Consider the following 19,585-nt stretch of genomic DNA (forward strand, 5'->3'; position numbering starts at 1 on the left):
CCAAAGCTTCTTCAGGAGAGGGCAGCGGGGGAGCATGTCGGTGATGTCGATGTGGCAGTTCTCCATATGGAGGCTCTCGAGTGCCGGGAAGCCTCCTGCGGGCGGCAGCGTGAAACCGACGTAGTACAAGTCTAGCTTGATTTAGGCGGTGCGGTCGAAGCAGGGTAGCTCGACGGAACCAGGTGGTAAGCCCCCGCTGACGTAGAAGACAAACTCTGCCGGCGCCAGAGCTGCCGCGGCGCGGAGCAACGAGGAGACGCGTGCCGGTTCGAGCATGTGGTGGTGGAAGAAATGGATGTCGAGGAGCGACGGCGCGAGGCGGGCGACCATGGCGAGCGCCGCGTCGAGCGGGTCAGGTGAGATGCGGTGGAAGGTGAGCTTGTGGAGGCGTGCCCAGAGTCCGCGCCACCGGCGCACGAGCAGGCCCGTGTGCGCGGCGGCGCGGGCACAGCCAAGGCGCACGAGGATCTGGAGGAGCATGTCGTCAGGCAGGGGGCTGATGCGGTCCTCCTCGCCATCCGGGACGAGGTCCGGGAGCCCGGTGGAGCGGGGGAGGAGGCCCCCGCGGCAGCATTCCATTTCCAGCTGGTCCTCGCGGCACAAGTCGCACGCGACCCCCGCCGCCATCTCCAGTGTGCGCCTCACCGTGCATGGAGACCGGAGAAGATGAGAGGAGGTTGGATGGAGACCGTGCATGGAGGAGGCCGGAGACGGTGTGGAGCTGGTGGGGCGGCGGCGGAGTGGAGACGGTGCGGGGGATTGGTAGGGTCTGGGAGCGGAGCCGATTCGGCAATGGGGATCGGGTAAACGGACTTCCGTTGAGGGGAGCTGAATGGGCGGGCAAAATTACGCGAGACGTGGGAATCCGTTCCTGTGCCGGAGAACCCATTCCTGTGCTGGAGAACGGGAGTTGGCCGACCGGGGCGGTGCTTTGTTGACCTGGTTCTTATTTTGACTCGAAAACCTCCTAAAATTATTTTAGTTCAGATCAAGTTGAAAACTGAAACATCTACCGATTTCTTAAGCACTACTACTTCAACAAGTTCCACTTGTGAAACGGTGAAATGTCTGTCTATCATGAAAACGGATGCATATTTAAGGAGACAAACAAGTACCACCTATGTATAGCTACACAGCTTTAGAAAACAAATACTCCCTCCGTTCTTAAATATATGACGTTGTTGACTTTTTACTCCAATTTTAACTACTAATATCTATTGAACGAGTTAGTTAACGAAAGTAAAATGTGTATCGTTATATCTATTGTCAAATGTACTTTAGATTTAACTCGTAGGTTTATCTATTTGCAAAAATATTTGTAGAAAAGATGAATAGTCAAACAGATGAAAAAGGTCAACGGCATCATATATTTAGGCCCTGTTTGACATGACTCCATCTCTGAGTGGAGCTGTTTCACTCCATAACTCCAGGTGGAGCCACCTCCACTCCAGAACTCCAGAACTAAAATGGGGTGTTTGGCTAGATGAGTGCTCTTAGCTAAAAAAAAACCGATTTCAGTATGAATTGTCATTGTTGCCCCCCAATTTAGGCCCCACGTGTCATCCTCTCTATCCCATCTTCTTCATCCTCTCTATCCCATACCGACAGATGTTGAGCTTGGCTGCTGGGACAAACGTCAATCCTTCGCTGCTACATCACCCGCGTGGCATTGACGACGATACTTGGGACCAGTGGCATGGAGGCGTGTTTCTGGTGCTTCGCGTGCAACCGCCTCCATCGACCCCGTGCTCAGGGCGAACCCGTCGCCGACTGCACCCGCTGCGGCACCCCCGCCGCCACGCTGGAGGGCATCATCGACCTGCGTCGCGCCGTGGCTCTAGGACCGTGGCACCTTCCAGCTCTGGCGGGCGCCCGTCGCCGGCGCCAACGACCGCGATGGCCTCGTCACGTGCCAATGTCCCACGGCTGGATCGGCCTCGGCTGGCGCGTCGTCAGGCGCATCCACAGGGTCAGGATGCTCGACGAGGGGTGCATCACCAGGCGCATCCTGGCTTCCCGAGGCCCGTCACGATGCGGAGCGGGCGACTGCGTGGTGGCCGCCGAAGAGGCAGCCCGTGAGGCCGGACGCAAATGGCGACGCCAGGCTAGGGCGTGGCCTCAAGGTCGGGTGGGAAGGGCGCGGTGGGGGCCTGCGGGCGTCGGTGGATCTCTAGTGGCGGCCATCAGAGGATCTCCGGCGGTGGGGGGCTGCGATGGTGACGGCGCTGGGCGGCCTCGGGGTCGGGTGGGAAGGGCGCGACGGGGGGCTGCGGCCGTAGGCGGATCTCCGGCGGCGGCCGGCAGAGGATCTCCGGTGGCGGGGGGTTGCGACGGGGGCGGTGCTAGGCGGCGACGGGGGTGGGGCTTGGGCGGCGGGCGGCGATAGGCGGCGGGACGGCTTGGGTGGCGACAGGGGGCGGTGCTGGGCGGCGGGGCTTGGGCAGCGACGGGCAGAGCTCGGTGAGTGGGGCGAGGTGGCGATGGGAGGGGCTGGGGCGGTGAGTGGGGGCTCGGGAGAATAGAATGAACCGTTTTTTTGTAACCAATGGTATTGGTGGGTAATTACCCACCAACTCCACAAGGAGGTTCAAAAGAGGTTGTTTTGGAGCAGCAAAAGAGGTGCTCCAAAACTCCAGTTCCATTTGCACTACAGCTCCATGGAGTTAGCTGCTCCATGGAGTTTTGGAGTTGGGATGTTTGGCTGGATTTGTTGGTGGAGTTGCTGGAGTTCCAGAGTGGAGCCATGCCAAACAGAACGGAGGGAGTAGATACTTGTAGTCACTATAATTTAAATATTTTCTTAAATAAAGAAAAAAACTGCGGTCATACATGTGTGTTGAAAATTGTGGGAGAAATGACCAAACCAGGCTCATGGTTACAAGTTTTCAGTGTAAAACAAGTTGAAGGTCAAAGATGGTGCCATTGCTTTGTCTAAATTGTTTTGAATAGAGCATCTTTTAGACGTAAAGGTGATGATAAGCTGGTTTGTGAGCAACATCAGTAACAAGGATAATATAGCAAAAACTTCACCATGCACAGTGCTCAAAACCATTGTTAGGAAAATGCAAAGGGACAGAATGTTCAAGTCATGTTGATTATAAACTACAAGCAGTAGCTAGGCAGCTAGCACTGAATAAACTGCATTACAAGGGTCATAACTCATCACTTCTATCATAGGAACGTTGTAGATAATAAGCTTAGATGAATTCTCAACTACTGCCAGAGGAATCTTGTGGATTATCTTAGAGAAACGGTAAGAGAAGTGACCAAGACACGCAGACCTCCATATTACAGAACCCAATGCTAAAATATTCATCAGTTGTACCCATTCTTTTTGGAGTAAGCCTCATTGTATCACTGACAACAACTGCACTGCTACCAGGTTCTCGAGCCTCTACAATAAGTTGGAGCTCACCATCTGATTCCACGGTGACGACTGATCGAGAAAGTTGGATCGTGCCTTCATCACTCACCACTATGCTTCCTCGATGATCAAATGGAACAATTTCAGCATCAGGGAAACTTTTAGTGCGAGCAACAAGCCGTGGGCAGAAGTCCAGACACCATGACCCTTCCACAACTTTGACATCAACTGTTGCCTCCACTGCATCTCTAAGCTGAGAGAACAACAGTTCTGTTGTGCAATATTTGTTGGTGTGCATTCTCTATAAAGTTTACCATATGAAGACCTAGCAATAATACAGTTATGCTCAATGACCAGGAAGCTTAGGATTTTGTATTCAGACTTCCTACTACTCTTGACTTTTTAGTTCAATCTCAAAGTTCATAATATCGCACGCTACTACTGCACAGCTAGGACCAGTTAACACCAAGGACGAGTACTGCATGTATAGAGATGGCAACGGGTAGATACCCGCTGGGTAGTGCCATTCCATACCCGCACCCGCCAACTCTAATCCTACCCGCTAAAAAACCCATACCCGCATGCGGGTACAAGTCCTTACCCATTCCCGCACCTGTGCGGGTTTTTTTTACCCGTCGGGTAGCCCTGGCCATTCGGTATTATTGAACCGAACCAAACCGATTCCTCGGTTCTTCGGTACTTCGGTTCCCAGGAAAGTCGGTACCGATCGGTTCTTCCAAAACATCGGTACCGACGAAGTTCGGTTTCAGTTAGTTCAGTTCGGTTCCGGTTCTGAACCGAACTAACCGACCAACTCCGACTTCCAAAAAAATCAATGCTATGGTCGGTGGCGGCGGCTTGGCATGGTCATGGTGGTGTCGTCGGCTTGTCACCCAGTTCGATGGGAACGGCTTAGTCGTCGGCCTCGCTAAAGTAGACCCGGTCGTGGAAGGCGAACAACTCGAGCGCCGGCGTGGCGACCCGGAGCTCACGCAAGGTGGGGCGACCGAGGAGCTCCAGGACCCGCAGCCTCTCGTTGCTGATGGTCACCGAGGTGAGGAGGGGGTAGCTCCTGAGGGTGAGGGACTCGAGCGCCCCGCGGCTAGTGAGCACATCGTGGACCGCCTCATCGGTGACGTCGGCGTGGGCGAGGGAGAGCGAGTGGAGGCCAGCCAGTGGATGCGGCGCCGCCGGGGAGAGGGATGGGAGGGCACGGTGCCGCCCGGGAGGAAGGGAGGGAGGCGGCGGCGCCGATCAGGAGGGGGTGGTGCGGTTGCGTAGGTGAGGCTGAGGAGCCGCGAGGGAAGGGGCGGCGCGAGTGACAGGGTGAGGTTGAGGAGTCAGGAGGCGGCGTGGCCTGAGGAACGGATGCGGTGCGGGTGGAGGTCTGGAGGAGAACTGCGTGAGGAACGGATGCGGCTAGGGTTATGCTCAGCTCGGGGTCAAGTGGGCCTTGTTGGGCCGGTTCCTCGGTTAGTCGGTTAACCAAGGAAAGGAACCAAATTAACCGAACAAAGTTCAGTTTCTAGGAAATGGGAACCGAACAGGGAACCAAGATTTCGTTTCTCGGTATATTCAATTCGGTTCTTGTCTTTTTCGGTTCGATTCTCAGTTCTTGGTAAAATTTGCCTAGAGCTGTCATCGGGTAACTTGTACCCGATAACATACCCACTGTAAACTAATAGAATCATGAACATTGCACATGAGAAAGCGCATACATCAACGAATTTGAGTACATAAAAAAGATAAATAACAATTCTTAACCAATTAATAGTAATAAAGCATGAAATTATTAGTTATGTATCAATATTAATAAGTTATCCTTCACTATAAATGTGCAAGTTTACGAGTTTATCACATATTGTAGACGGTTATATTTTACCCATAGGTATGGGTAGTATGTACCCGCACCCGCTTACCTGATGGGTAGATGATATTGCCCATTAGTGTAGCCACGGGTAGAGATATGTTTCCATACCCGCCTTCTTATCGGGTAAAACCCGTCGGGTACTTGGGTTTCGGGTACCCATTGCCATCTCTATGCATGTATGCTCTGCTTCATTAAAACTAATACACGTGTAAAAAGTTTGTTGCAAAAATAAAGGACCATGTATGCTCTGCTTCATTAAAACTAATATACGTGTAAAAAGTTTGTTGCAAAAATAAAGGACCATATGAAATACAACAGCATAAGTAGAAAAGATTATTTTATTTATAAATTGAACTAGTTTACGCGGTCCAAGTTTGAGTTCTCAAATTTAATGATCCAACTATAGAACCAAATCATATCATGTTACCCCACAAAGAGAGTTCAAAAGAGGTGTGTAGAATATTTGAATCTCCGTAGTGTATTCAAGGTTGCAACAAACTTAATCGGAGAAGATAATCAATTAAGCATGATACTTCAAACAAAAGTAAATTGTAGAAATTGTACAGTTGTATTGCATTAGTATTAAGTGGTTGTGACAAGTGAAACATCTTGAAGCATAATTACCGTACTGTTGCTTAATCACAATAAATAGGTATGCCACACAGTTGAACATAAATAGATGAGCCTCACAATTGGGCCTAAATCGATTCATGAACTCCATATATAGATTCATCTTAATACCTCTAGGAATCATTACGCAAGCATGCACGCCGGAACCCCCCCCGGCTTAAAAATAAGATGCAGTTCATAAATAGAGGAAGCTGCAATGCGAATGCCTGCCAAAACAACAAGTAAATAAGTGAATACTTCTATTAGGTAATATAAATAAACAGAAGCATCCATGAATATAGAAGAGCTATTGGTTGAGTAATGAGTATGTTGCCATGACATTCTAGGTGTTTTGAATCATTGTTATTCTTGGTAACTCCATGAAGAAAACATCATAGCTTACCTTAAACCACCCAAGCAAATCATGATAATGTCTAACCATTTTTAAATTTTAACAGACCTCACATAGTCACCAGGAGGACAGAACTACAATGTATCCATTCCTGAACTAGATCATCAAATCTATGTTTGAGAATAAAACGCTACCTCTATCCAGCCACAAAGGGGGCCTGAAATTCTAAGGTCCGCATGAGAACTAACACCGTGGGTTGAAACCTGAAGATGAAATTCCACTATCAAACTGTAAAAATAACTTCACATCACAAGGATCCCCAAACGCAAGCGCTGCTTCCGGAGGCAACGGAAATCGTAGCCCTATTATAGCGGGTATAAAAGGACGAACAAAGCAGAGGAGAGATCCATACCGACACCGCGCCGTCATTTGCGTCGAGCTGACACACGAACCAGATGTTGAACACGAATGGAATAACCCTCGAGAGGAACTGCGCAGCTGACACAAACAACATCGAGAATTAGATCCCAAAATCCCAGCATCCACTAGTCAGTAACCACCCGGCGACCGATCGAGAAAAGCGGAGCAGAGGGGGCATGCATGGCCCGAGGCGCGCTCACCGAAATTGTACTTGAACACGCCCATCACCGGGGCTTCGGCCACCGCCGCAGGCGCGCCGCGGCAGCGGGGACCCCTACTCCAGCGAGAAGCGCCGCATCATCCATCCCGTCGGCTTCTTAGCGGTTGCAGAGGGGAGTGCCCCGCGCCTGGCCCATCGATGCTCTGTCGGACGGAGGAGTCGGGCTTGGGCGGGCCAGCGGCGACAGGAGAGTCAGGGGCCGCGGCGAGGGGGCAGCTGGATGCGACTGCAGAAACCCCGAGAGTGCGGGCTATGTCAGTTTATACATTTGTATAGCTCGGCCCATTGACAAACTGTACTTTACACTCCAAGACCAGAAATTTATCAATGGGATAAGGCAAATCCAAACCCATAGATGTCACATTAGACATTTTACCTGCTCTAACATGACATTAAAGTCATGAGAGCAATCAGGAGGTTTACTTTAAATTGCAAAGAAGATACATATTGAATATAATAATCTTCATAAATGTGCTCAGTTATTATTGCAATAAAACCAACTGAAGAGGATCAGCATGATAAGTAAAATTAAATGCACTGCAGAAACTTGCATGCTTCTATTGCCTAAGCCCTTTAAACCATGAGCGGTAACTGAGCATTACAGACCAATCTAAGGAAACACCAACACCCTTGGATTTGATCAGTCATATATAGGGAGGGACACCCTTAAAAAATGGCGAGACAGCGAGTAAATAAAAAGAAAAAAAAATAAAAGTGGACAATCGCCAATCGGTCAATGAACTGCATGCGACTTCTAAATATAAGTAAAAAACAAATCACAACTGCCTATTCGTCAACATTCTTACCTCCGTGGTTAGCGTGGCAAAATATGATGTTCCTCTGAAGTCCTTGTTTAGTTGTTAAAATTGGGAGTGCCAAAATTACTGTTCCGGCACTATAGTACACTGTAGCGTTTCGTTTGTATTTGTGAATTATTGTCCTAACATTGACTAATTAGGCTTAAAAGATTCGTCTCGCAAAGTACAACAAAACTGTGCAATTAGTTTTTAATTTCATCTACATTTAGTACTCCATGCATATACCGCAAGTTTGATGTGACGGGGAATCTTCTTTTTACATAGTGCCAAAGTTGGGAGTTGGGGGTGAAACAAACGAGGCAAAGTTATCCCGCATCGCGACGAAGCCGTACACCTCGAGCGGCCACGGGAAGCTGAGCGCCGCCGGCTCGATCCCCGTCACCGCGACGGAGTAGACCTGCGCCGTGTCGTCCACTCCGACCAAGCGCCGCCTCTCCTCCGCGTCCTCGTCCCCGTCCCCGTCCCCGTCCAGGCGCTGCTGCCCCTTCACGTCCCCATCCCTGTCCAGGAGCCGCCGCCGCCGTCCCCGGTTCCTCTCGTTTGCCTCCTCTGCAATCCGGATATACAACACCACCCCCTCGGCTGCCTCCTCTCCAATCCGGATCCACCACGGCGCCTCCACCTTCTTGGATTTGTGAGTTTTACCCTTTCCTCATCTCAGACTCAGATTGTCTAGGGTTTGTGCTGCTCATGGTCGTGATGAGAGGTCTAGTTAGCATCTTTATTCATCTATTTCTTATCTTGAAATGATGAGAGGTCTTGTAGTTAGCATGTCGATCTTGATTTTCAAGAATGGAAGATCGTTATGTTTTAGATCTTGTGTCTTGAAATGCTTCAAGCTTCAGCACAGCTTGGAAACATGAATGTTGCTACTCCTCGTTGTGAGCTTTTGTCTTTGTTATGTTCCTGTTGTTCCAGAGCATCAGGGTTCACTGATTCATGGCCTCGTTCTCTTGAATCTGTAACTTCATTTCAGAAAATGCACCATACTAAATTTATTTTTCCAACTAATACACCATAGCAATTAGCAGCCCTCTCTGCATTATTGAAAGCACTGAACGCTCTAGCATGCTCCCTGTAATTCATGCTCTGTGTAATCAAGTATTTTAGTTAATTATAATTCATGCTCTGTTCCCTGGTACTACTTGGTAGTAGTATGTAGCTTTCGCAGTTCACATCCTATGTAATGCTATATCCTAGGGTTTGACACCATTTTAATTATTAGCAATTGTGTTTTTACAGAATCTGTGAGCTACCAGATTTTGGAATTAACAGATATACGCATGCTAAGTATTAACATAAAGCTATTCCTTGGAACACAGGTACATCCAGAGCACTTGTGCTATATCTGGTGAAGGGTTGTACGAGGGGATTGATTGACTTTCTGACAATACTGCCAACAAGGTAAGTTAGCCGTATGCTAATGACTTGTGCGTTGGTGAACTGTTGCACTTTTTTAAATAGATAAGGATAGCATGCAGAGACTATGCATGAGAGCTAGAGATAAGGATAATTGTTTTGCTTATTCATTCAGACATGTTTTGCAAGAGCAAGATTAAGACCCAACACTGTTTTCATGTTTTGACATGTTGCATATGTCAAATTTCTGAATGGCTCTCCAAGCATCTGTCATGTTTATCACTTGTCGTTTAATGTGCCTTTTTAATTCAGTGAACCTACAAGGCTAGGTCCATTTTTTCTTAAACAACATCTTCCTGAACAATGTGGCCAAATAAAAATATTAAGAATGATGTCTACTACTAGCTGCTGCTTTGATATATTATAATTTAACTGGAGTATTCCCTGAATATTGGTTATAACTAGGGTTCTCTGTTGTTATTTTTCTAAACAGGGCTTGCTAGGTGCTACGACCAGATCAAGAACAAGTCATACTGAAAATCAAGTTGCAGCCATAGTGCCTCTGACCAGATCAGGATTTGAGGTACAACTGCAAGCACCGGGGGGCCAGGCGCAGGGCACTCCCCTCTGCAACTGCCGAGAAGCCGGTGGGATGGATGATGCGGCGCTTCTTGCTGGAGCAGGGGTCCCCGCCGCCGCGGCGCCCCCTGCGGCGGCGGCCGGAGCCGCCGTGATGGGCGTCTTCAAGTACAATTTTGGTGAGTGCGCCTCGGGCCATGCATGCCCCCTCTGCTCCGCTTTTCTCGATCAGTATCCGGGTGGTTACTGACTAGTGTGGATGCTGGGATTTGGGGATCTAATGCTCGGTTATGTTTGTGTCAGCTGCGCAGTTCCTCTCAAGGGTTATTCCATTCGTGTTCAACATCTGGTTTGTGCGCCAGCTCGGCGCAGATGACGGCGCGGTGTCGGTATGGATCTCTCCTCTGCTCTGTTCGTCCTTTTATACCCACTGTAATAGGGTTATGATTTCCGTTGCCTCAGGAAGCAGCGCTTGCGTTTGGGGATCCTCGTGATGTGAAGTTATTTTTACAGTTTGATAGTGGAATTTCGTCTTCAGGTTTCAACCCACGGTGTTAGTTCTCATGTGGACCTTAGAATTTTGTGCACGCGCTGTCTGAATTTCAGGCCCCCTTTGTGGCTGGGTAGAGGTAGCGTTTTATTCTCAAACGTAGATTCTTTGGATTTTGTTGATGATCTAGTTCAGGAGTTGATACATTGTAGTTCTGTCCTCATGGTGACTGTGTGGGGTCTGTTAAAATTTCAAAATGGTTAGACATTATCATGATTTGCTTGGGCGGTTTAAGGTAAGCTATGCTGTTTTCTTCATGGAGTTACCAAGAATAACAATGATTCAAAACACCTAGAATGTCATGGCAACATACTCATTACTCAACCAATAGCTTTTCTATATTCATGGATGCTTCTGTTATTTATATTACCTAATACAAATATTCACTTATTTACTTGTTGTTTTGGCAGGCATTCGCATTGCAGCTTCCTCTATTCATGAACTGCATCTTATTTTTAAGCCGGGAGGGGTTTCGGCGTGCATGCTTGCGTAATGATTCCCAGAGGTATTAAGATGAATCTATATATGGAGTTCATGAATCGATTTAGGCCCAATTGTGAGGCTCATCTATTTATGTTCAACTGTGTGGCATGCCTATTTATTGTGATTAAGCAACAGTACGGTAATTATGCTTCAAGATGTTTCACTTGTCACAACCACTTAATACTAACGCAATACATAGTATGGACAAATTGGTATGGACATCAGATTGTTACTCCTATTTGATATGATGCCTTTTCTATTTCTTATGTGAAACATTTGCACTCTGTTTGTAATCTGGATGGAGAGTATGAAAAAGAAAGCTCAAATGAATAATTTTCTTGTTTGTTAGTGTTATTTATGAGAGAAATGAATCTCTTGTTTGTTAGTGTTATTTAGGAGTGAAGAAAAACGGAGACTAGATAAAGCAATCATAGAAATTGAGCCCTCTGTCATTTTAGAAGTTTCAGAGAATGGTAAATGGAGAAAAGTGGATTGTGTTAAAAGGGATACTGACATCATACTTTAAATAGGATCCAACCAAAAAATCCCTAGTTATATTCTAATCTTCACTACTCATTAAATCGTCTTTTTTTATAGTATCTAAAATGGTAAGTTTATCTTTATGTTACAGTGATGTGTTGACTGATGAAGCGGTACTAAAGGTAGCTTGGATGGTAGTTCCATTTGCCATTGTAATTACTTCTATTGGTAGCCTATTTGTGCTAAGTGTAAAGAAATTGAAGCTATCTGACCCCTATGCGAAAGCTATATTGATCATCGGTAAGTCATCTTGCATGCACTAAATTTATCTTATAAGCTCTGGTGTTCACCTTTTCTATATTCATGCTAAGCATAATAGTTGATCTTTGATATTCCTTTGACAATAAAATCTCATGCCAATGAACCTGTTCCTTAGTTGTATCAACTGGGACAAATTAATAGGCTGAACGCATAATCAACATCTAGAATCTAATTGTTTGATGATTCTATTAGCTCTGCACACTTGCTAGCAGAAGATAGATATTCTTTCAAGGAAATAATGGCTTTGATGTGCCTTCTTCCAGAGGTTGCAGCGTGTCATGATAAGAGAGTGTAATATGGTAGCTGATGAACTTGCTAATTTCGCTAAGCATATGGTGCACCATGTAGTCTGGAGGGACCAGACACTCATTTGTGTTAGGGAGCTACTCGGCTGTGGTTGTAATCACGCTACCAGTCTACCCCAAGCTCTCTTTCAAAATCAAAAAGAAAAAAAGAAATATTTTTAGCTAAGCATCTCCCCCTAGATATATCTCAAGGGCCGGATCTCTGTCCTAGAGCCTTGCATCAAAGATTCCAGCACATTTTACGATTACCATCAAGATGCATCAAGGTTGTGGGGGATATGAATCACTTATTCAGTTAGTAGAAATCATTGAGCCGGCAGTTTAACGTTGCCCCAGCCTGTTTTCCTGCTTGTTCAACAGATCAAAAGAGGGAACCTGATACTGACTCCTAATTGTTAGCCATGTACTTAGACTTCTGCAGTGTCAAGAATTGATATGTGAAAAAGATTAAACATGCATGAAGCTCAAAAAGGTTTGAGGACAGATAGTGCATGAAAACCTCTTGCCCTTTCACTTTACATGCTGTTACACCTTGTCTTCTTTCATATGTTAAGAGCTGACATATTTTTTTTAAATGGCAGGATTTGCTTGTATTCTGGAGTTACTGGCAGAACCATTGTATATTATTTCCCAGAAAAAGAAGTACTATAACATAAGAGTGTACGCTGAGCCGGCAGCTACACTCTTCCGTTGTTTAACAACTTTCATCCTTGTAAAAGGACATATTAAAGTGGTAATAGTCATGAGTCATTTACTTTATTGAATATCTATTGTATTTAGTTGCCTGATTTAATCTTGTTTTTTAGTTAAAATTTAATGTGATTTTGAACTACCTTAAAGCTCATCTTCTAAAAATAATGATTCTTTTCTTATTGTTTTCATTGATCAATACATCACTAAAATAATAATTTATTTTCTCGCAGCACAAGCTGGTTCTTGTTTCTTTGTCCCAGGTTGTCTATGGGGCCTTCATTTTCTTTGGATATTGTTCATATTTTCTTATATTTACTGATATGAAAATTTCTGATCTCCTTCCATTAAGGTTAGTCTCAATCTGTATTTGCATTTTTTTATATCTTTAGGTTTGATTTCTCACAAGTACACTTCTATTTGCTTATTGATGCTAAATTATTGTCAGGTTATCGAACCTGATGGACTACGATAAACAGTTATTGCACATGTGCATGTTGTTTACAGGCCAGACTTTCAGGAAACTGATCCTCCAAGAAGGCGAGAAATTTGTCCTTGTGTCATTTGATACTCCATACAACCAGGCTGCATATGGTCTTGTGGATAAATTAGGCACGTGTGCCCACAATATTCTTTTTCATTTACTTTTGTTTGCTAGTATTGTAGTGGATTGAACATATCTATTGATTTTATTTTCTTTTTTCAGGTAGTCTGGTTGTTCGGATAGTTTTCCTGCCATTTGAGGAGAGTTCATATACTACATTTGCCCGATTGGCAGGTTCTTTCTTGTACTCCTGAATTTTCATGAAAGCTATGTTATTATTTTACCTCTAGCATTTGGCCTTGCACTCACATTATTGGAATGGGCTATGATCTGAAGAAGGCCCTATAGAAAGTTTTGCCTACTAAGCATCTGGATGATATAAACAAAATTTACTGGGAGTCTACTGTTATCATATCTTTTGCTTTATATTTACCTGTACGACCTTTATCCACAGGAGAAACTCCCCTAAATATATCCAATCTTGAAGGTTCTTTGCTTGGGGCTCTAAAGCTTATTATGCTAATAGGTACATATTTTGACACTGATATGTTTGTATTTCCAGCATTAATCTACTCGCGGCCCTTACCTTGTGTAAGAATCAATCAATCGGATTGCTTGTGTTCTTCTTAAAAATGTTCTTTTAGTTATCGACTTCATTGTCCTTGTTTCCTTTGAGAACTCCACAATCAGTGAACTTATTCTCTAAATGTGCAGGTTTGGTGATCATTTCATTTGGTCCAAGTTATTCATATACCCTTCTAAAACTACTCTATGGGGACAGACACAGTGATAGAGAAGCCCCCGTTATTCTTCGTTACTATTGTTTTTATATCATCAGCTTAGCAATGAATGGTTTGTATTCATTACATCCACTTTATGATTATTTCATGTTTATATTATATATTTCATAAAGTTAATTAGTGATTGTATATTTCTTTTTTTCACCGTCCTACAGTTGATAGTTGCCTTTACTTATGTTGAATCGTGTCTTAGTTTTAATGCATATAGCACATTAGATAGACAACAGTTTAATGACCTAGTTGGTCCTGCTCGATATGATAGCTATTACTGGGTTACATAAATGCGATTACGAATGTGTAACTTAGTTTATTATATGCATTTATATAGTTGAGGACCGGGTGATCTTATCATAAATTATCATGGAATGCTAGTTCATGGTTCCAGAGCAGATGAAATATGCTGATTATGTTCATCTGTGCTTTCAGGCACATCTGAAGCTTTTCTTCATGCTGTTGCAAATGAAAACCAACTTAAGCAGTCAAATGATATGCTGCTTCTTTTCTCGGTGATTTACATAATTCTGAATGTTGTTCTGATTAAATCTGCTGGAGCTCTTGGGTTAATTGCTGCTAATTGCATCAGTATCCTTTGACTAATGACAACAGTATAGCATTCTAATTTTTCTTGAATGCATTTTTCCTTGATCAACTTCATTTGGGCCTTGACTGTATGTAAAGATATGTTGCTACGAATCACATATTCTGCAATGTTTATCAAAAACTATTTCAAGGTATAGTATTGGTCATATTTCATATTGCGATCTCTCTACGTTCTCTTCTTTAACAGAAGTTAATACCAGATGACATTGTTTCCAGGGCTCATTCTCCTTCCGGCGCTGCGTGCCAGCAGGATGGGGCATTTTACTCATTTCTGCTCTAACCACAGTTTTCTCTGAGAGGGTGTTCTTGAACAGAACACGGTTTAAGCAGACCGTTCCCATTCACATAGCAATTGGCATCATGTGCCTGAGCATCTCGTCATTTGAGATGTAAGCACCGTATCAGCACAGAACTATATCGTTCGCTCTATTTTACCTGTGATAATCATTCCAACGTGCCCTGTTTGAACAGATACCGTGGCGAGAAGCAGTTCTTGAGGCAGATCTTTGGAACACTGAATCATCATGACAAAAGTCAATAATTTTATACTGCTCTTCCCATAAGACGCACGCAGCACGTTTCATACACGCAGATTGTCTTGACATAAAGAGAACTGTAGTATAGTGGTGGTTGTGTAAGTCGATGGTGCGTATTCAGCAGTTTGATTTATAGAAAACAGAGGAGGATTAGTCAGTGGGTTAGATAGGCAACATATCTTTATCTTTTCTTTAAATCAGTTAGGTCTATTCTTTTGCTAGGAAATCTTTTCTTTAAATCAGTTAGGTCTATTCTTTTGCTAGGAAAGAAAGTTTGTAATATAGTCAACCAGACGGCTCAAACAGGTTTGAGGGAACGCAGAAATATATGTGCGCTCGCTGTAACTTACCTGTGATAATTATTGTAACTCGTTTTGCACATTTCGGTCCAAGTAATTAGTGATCTGGATCTCAGCAGGAGCCGAAGGACTCTTTGGTGCTGCTTCTGTAGGGCACCTGTTGTCGGCCACGCACTGACATGGGTCGTCTCTTTCACGGTCCTGTGGCGCGTCAATTGCTTACAATTCACAATTGGACCCGTTTTATTCATTTTCTTCTACCGTTCTGGTTGTTCTTGTTGTTTTTGTTCTGGTTTCAGCGTTTGCATAGGTTTTGTACCAATGGCTGTTGGCTGATGTTTACTGCTTACTGCAACGACGGAACGGGTAGTCGGGCAGCTCTCTTGCTTCGAGCAAAGAAAAGAAATGGTTCATCAAGCGTGTTTGCTAGGTGGACCGTTTACCGTTGGGCGTCCAAGCACATTGCGTGGACATGGATTTGCTGTCACGCTGGTTCAAGCTGCAGTGCACGTGATATAGTCATGTAAAGATAGCACGAGAGAAAAAGGATGGGATATTATCATTGAGCCATCGCTCAACCTTAAGATCACGATTACCGACCCGCAACATTTAGTTTGAGGTGACTTGGAACGTACTTCTATCGATGACTGTGGTGTCAATTCTTAAGCTTTGTCCCTGAACTGTAGATGTCGACTGAAGTTGTTCCTCAGCTCGAGGACAAGCTTATATCGATTTTTTTGAGAAAAGGAAAAGAAATTTCAGTTCGTCTTGAGAGAAGGACATCTTGTTTCATTTCCTAGAGGGGAAAGGAGGGGAAAAGTCAAATAGACCAAGGAGGATGTTTGTTTGAATCTCACCCAAAAGTTAAAATGGGTTTATCAAATGCTAATTAATGGGCCAGATGGAGGAAACCATACGGCCTCAATTCAACCAACTTGCCCTGTCACGGAAAGTAGGCCATATCCATCCTACTTCCTTCCTCCTCCCCTCTCGAGCTCGCCCAAAACCGCGTCGCTTGGCCCGATCTACGAGTCAATCTACTTAAATCCTACGCTAATGGGCTGGTGGCCTAGTCTATCAGCAAAGAATCCATCCGGGGCCTCGATTCGTTCTACTTGCCCCCAGCCCAGCAGCTGGAACCCATCCGACCCTCGATTCGTTCTGCTTGCTCCTCCCTCACGGAAACTGGCCCTTCCATCCTATGCTTCCTTCCGATCGGACTAGGAAGAAACCGCGTCTTTCGGCCCGATCTGCTAATCAAACCTCTGCCGCGCAATCCCCCAAACCAAACCTCTGCTCTCGCCTTCCTCCTCTGCTCGATCCGTCCATCAACGTCAGGATGATCACGCCCTCTCCGTCGCCGTCCCTGCCTCCGTCCAGCGCCCCCAGCTGGTCCGCCTCCGACACCACGGCCACCGTGGTCGCCGCGGCGGGACAAGGCCGACCACGGTGGGGAAGACCGTGCGACTCATCCGCCGGAGCCTCTTGCCGGAGATGGAGCGCCAGGCCCAGGCTGCCTTGCACGGATACTAGCTGCCGCTCGATTCTGTTTGAAGCGTTGCCTGTTCGTTCATGAGTAGTCTCTGTTTTTGTTTGATTAGCTCATGGATTTTGGATCGTGTCTCAAGTCTCAAGCGACCATGCGTTATTGGGGCAACAAAGTTCCCAGCATGGTTGGTGTAAATTCTCTTAACTTCTGATGATTTATATGTACTATATGTTCGAAGGATTATTTGTAAACGTTCTTGCTGACATCATTAGCTGGTTAATTTGATTGAGCTCTTGTTATGTTCTTCTTGCTTCCCGATTATCTCAAACATGCGACTAGGCAGTTGGAGGTGTCGGTAGCACTTCCTTCTGATCACCTAAGTTGAGTCGTGCTGCTGCTGCAGGCAGTCAGGAATCAGTCATTTTCTCAGTTTGCTGAAAGTATCTGAAATTATTCAGTTAGCAAGACATCTCTCAAATATTTCTGCTATTTGATCCAATACTTCTGCCCTTGCCAAGGGAAAGAGCTGGTTACTGGCTTACTGCTGTGGAACTGTTGGTATTATACCCCATTTTTTTTTGAAGTAAATTACTGTACCCCAATTAACAACATGGTGTTTTTGCTATTTCCGCATAAAAACACATCCGCCTTTAGTTGTGTGATTCTGAGATTCAGAGAAGAGTAAATTCCACTGGCTGATAGCAATGTGATCACGATCTCTCTCTGTTCAAATTATACACATCCCCTTCTTGCTTTTGCAAATGGATCCCATTTTTAACATATACAGAATTTTTTTGGTCAATTTTCTCCCCTTCTTGCTGATCATAGTCACCTCAAATATTGTTATGTCATTTTTGCATTGGGCGGTGGGAGGTACGCTGGGGATTTATCATGTGCTGAGCTTCTGCCTGCTGCTACTATTGACCAAGCACTAGTTAGTGGTTACCGCTTCAGTCGATAGATCAAACTGCTGTCACTATTTTAGATCAATCAAGACTCAAGAGTTGGCTACTACTGTGCGGAGACCCACAAGGCTACAATCAGATATATTTTGCTATTTGTTCATAGAGACGCGTCAGATATGTAGTATGTCGACGATCCTTTGTAAACATTGCCGCTGAAATCAATATTAGTCGCTTAATCTATTCGAGCCATTGTCGTGTTCCTCTTGCTTGTTACTCCATGAGAAGTGCATTTTGAGATTCATTCAGTGAGACTTGCCATCTCTTGACTCTTGAGTATCTCAAATGTGACTATCATGAGATGCATTTTGCATAAGGCAGTGGGATTGTGGGAAGTGGCGGCGGTGGGGATTTATCATGCAATATCACGGAGTTGATATCAACTGAAGTGATAGATTTTTTTTTTCTGAAGTCGATTTGTGCTGCTGCTGCAATCAGCATTTGTTTTTTTTTCCTGAAGTCGATTTGTGCTGTTGCTGCAATCAGTTAATCGTCTGTGCAATATTGCTGTTACCTGATCCAATTCGATCAATTCTATGGTAGCAAAAAGATCAGTTAATCGAGCAGAGGAGGAAGGCTACGAGGTCGTCTTCAACGGCAACTGGCCGCCCGGGAACCCCTACGCCAACGTCCACGTCGCGCGCGGCCACTTCAGGACGATCGAGCCCTCGCCGTCGCCGACGACTCCGGCGTCGTCCCTGCCTCCGTCCGGCGCCCCCAGCTCGTGCGCCTCCGTCGCCGCCACTGCGCCTAGGCCGACCACGGCGGGCAAGAGCGTGCGCCTCATCCGCAGCCTCTTGCCGGAGATGGACTTGCCAGGCTGTCAGGGATACTAGCTGCCGCTGTTTCATTCATGGACAGTCTATGTTTTTATTTGGATTAGTTCATGAACATTGTGTCAACTCTCAGGTGCTACGTGCTGTGTTATGGGCAGAAGACAATGCGAGCATTGTTTGTGCAAATATGCAAATATGTATCGACAGATATAATCTCGTTCGTTTGGTGTTTCATATTTTGCAGTGATTCTTTTGTAAACGTTCTGTGGCTGGGATCAGATACAATTGCTTTGTTCTAGAGATTTACATGCTCTACTTGTTACGCGAGATTTTACAAATGATGCGCCTTTGATGACTAGGAGTTGGCGTGGAAACTGGAAAGTGCAACAGATAAAATTATTACTATACCATACTAACATGTCGTTGTGACATATATAAGGGCCTGAGCCCATACCAGTCCAATTCTTGCAGAGAACATCCTCTTTCTCATGTTAGCCGGTCTACAGCATAGCCCTCCTTGAGATTTCGCAGCGATTCACGGATGTAGTCGTCGCCTTGGTTCGAGTACTTCAGGCATACAAGCCGCTGCGCGACCTGGTACGCCATCGGAAAAGACTGGAACTCCTCGCAGTTGGCATCCATCCTTGTCATTTCCTGCAAAAGGGCAAATACAAAAAATTTACCAGGTCAATAGGAGTCCAGAGATCACCACCCCCCAGGTGAAGGAAACAGGCAATATTGGTAAATTTTGTGCAAATGTGAGATGGAAATGGGTGCCATAGAAATATGACACATAGGGTGAAGTATTGATTTTGAGCAGTTGGCTACATCCTATAATAGCAATAGCATAACCCCAAAAGATGATGCCGTAGCCTTGTTATAGGAATAAGTAGGTACCAGGTTACCTGCTCTGTGATCTGTGAAGTGATGCTCGTCGCGGTGTCAATCACTAAAACAGGGAGACCGGCCACCCTGGCCAGCAGAAGCTCATAGTGTGGTACCTCTCTGACACCATCCTTCAGGCGGAACTGATGCAATGGTTGATACAGTGTTAATGTTACAGCCATGAACAACAAAATTCTGTTAGGACCTAGCCTAGGATCTCTAGGGCACATCTAGTCGGGTTCGAGAGAGACATGAGGGACTAGGTGATCTTGGT

General features: G+C 45.3%; 1 protein-coding gene across 4 annotated transcripts; it reads left to right on the plus strand.

The window, feature by feature from the left end:
* Positions 1-7,957: 7,957 nt before the first annotated feature.
* On the plus strand, positions 7,958-15,320 carry LOC101773561 (protein RFT1 homolog). 4 transcript variants are annotated; one of them, XR_215384.2, is made up of 17 exons: positions 7,958-8,287; positions 8,976-9,057; positions 9,506-9,770; positions 9,895-9,980; positions 10,552-10,646; positions 11,256-11,404; positions 12,312-12,463; positions 12,654-12,772; positions 12,869-13,032; positions 13,127-13,198; positions 13,419-13,490; positions 13,679-13,816; positions 14,191-14,346; positions 14,443-14,495; positions 14,581-14,753; positions 14,836-15,105; positions 15,148-15,320. XR_215384.2 is itself a non-coding variant. In XM_004973008.2 (16 exons), exons 3-16 carry the CDS (start codon positions 9,665-9,667, stop codon positions 14,903-14,905), a joined length of 1,605 nt encoding a protein of 534 aa, XP_004973065.1. In that variant the 5' UTR covers positions 7,958-8,287; positions 8,976-9,057; positions 9,506-9,664; the 3' UTR covers positions 14,906-15,314. The 4 variants fall into 4 exon arrangements, 3 of the variants coding, with proteins under 3 accessions (XP_004973065.1, XP_022683117.1, XP_022683118.1); XM_004973008.2 differs by having other exon boundaries at positions 14,836-15,314; XM_022827382.1 differs by lacking the exons at positions 7,958-8,287; positions 8,976-9,057; positions 9,506-9,770 and adding an exon at positions 10,054-10,220 and having other exon boundaries at positions 14,836-15,314.
* Positions 15,321-19,585: the final 4,265 nt, after the last annotated feature.

This window comes from Setaria italica, chromosome VI (assembly GCF_000263155.2).
Source record: "Setaria italica strain Yugu1 chromosome VI, Setaria_italica_v2.0, whole genome shotgun sequence".
In the NCBI taxonomy this organism is placed as follows: Eukaryota; Viridiplantae; Streptophyta; class Magnoliopsida; order Poales; family Poaceae; genus Setaria; species Setaria italica.

Coding starts and splice junctions, on each gene's coding strand:
- LOC101773561 (XM_004973008.2), top strand. CDS start 9,665: ATGGATGATGCGGCGCTTCTTGCTGGAGCAGGGGTCCCCGCCGCCGCG. Junction 11,405..12,311: donor GAAAGCTATATTGATCATCG/GTAAGTCATCTT, acceptor TTTAAATGGCAG/GATTTGCTTGTATTCTGGAG. Junction 14,496..14,580: donor TTATCAAAAACTATTTCAAG/GTATAGTATTGG, acceptor CATTGTTTCCAG/GGCTCATTCTCCTTCCGGCG.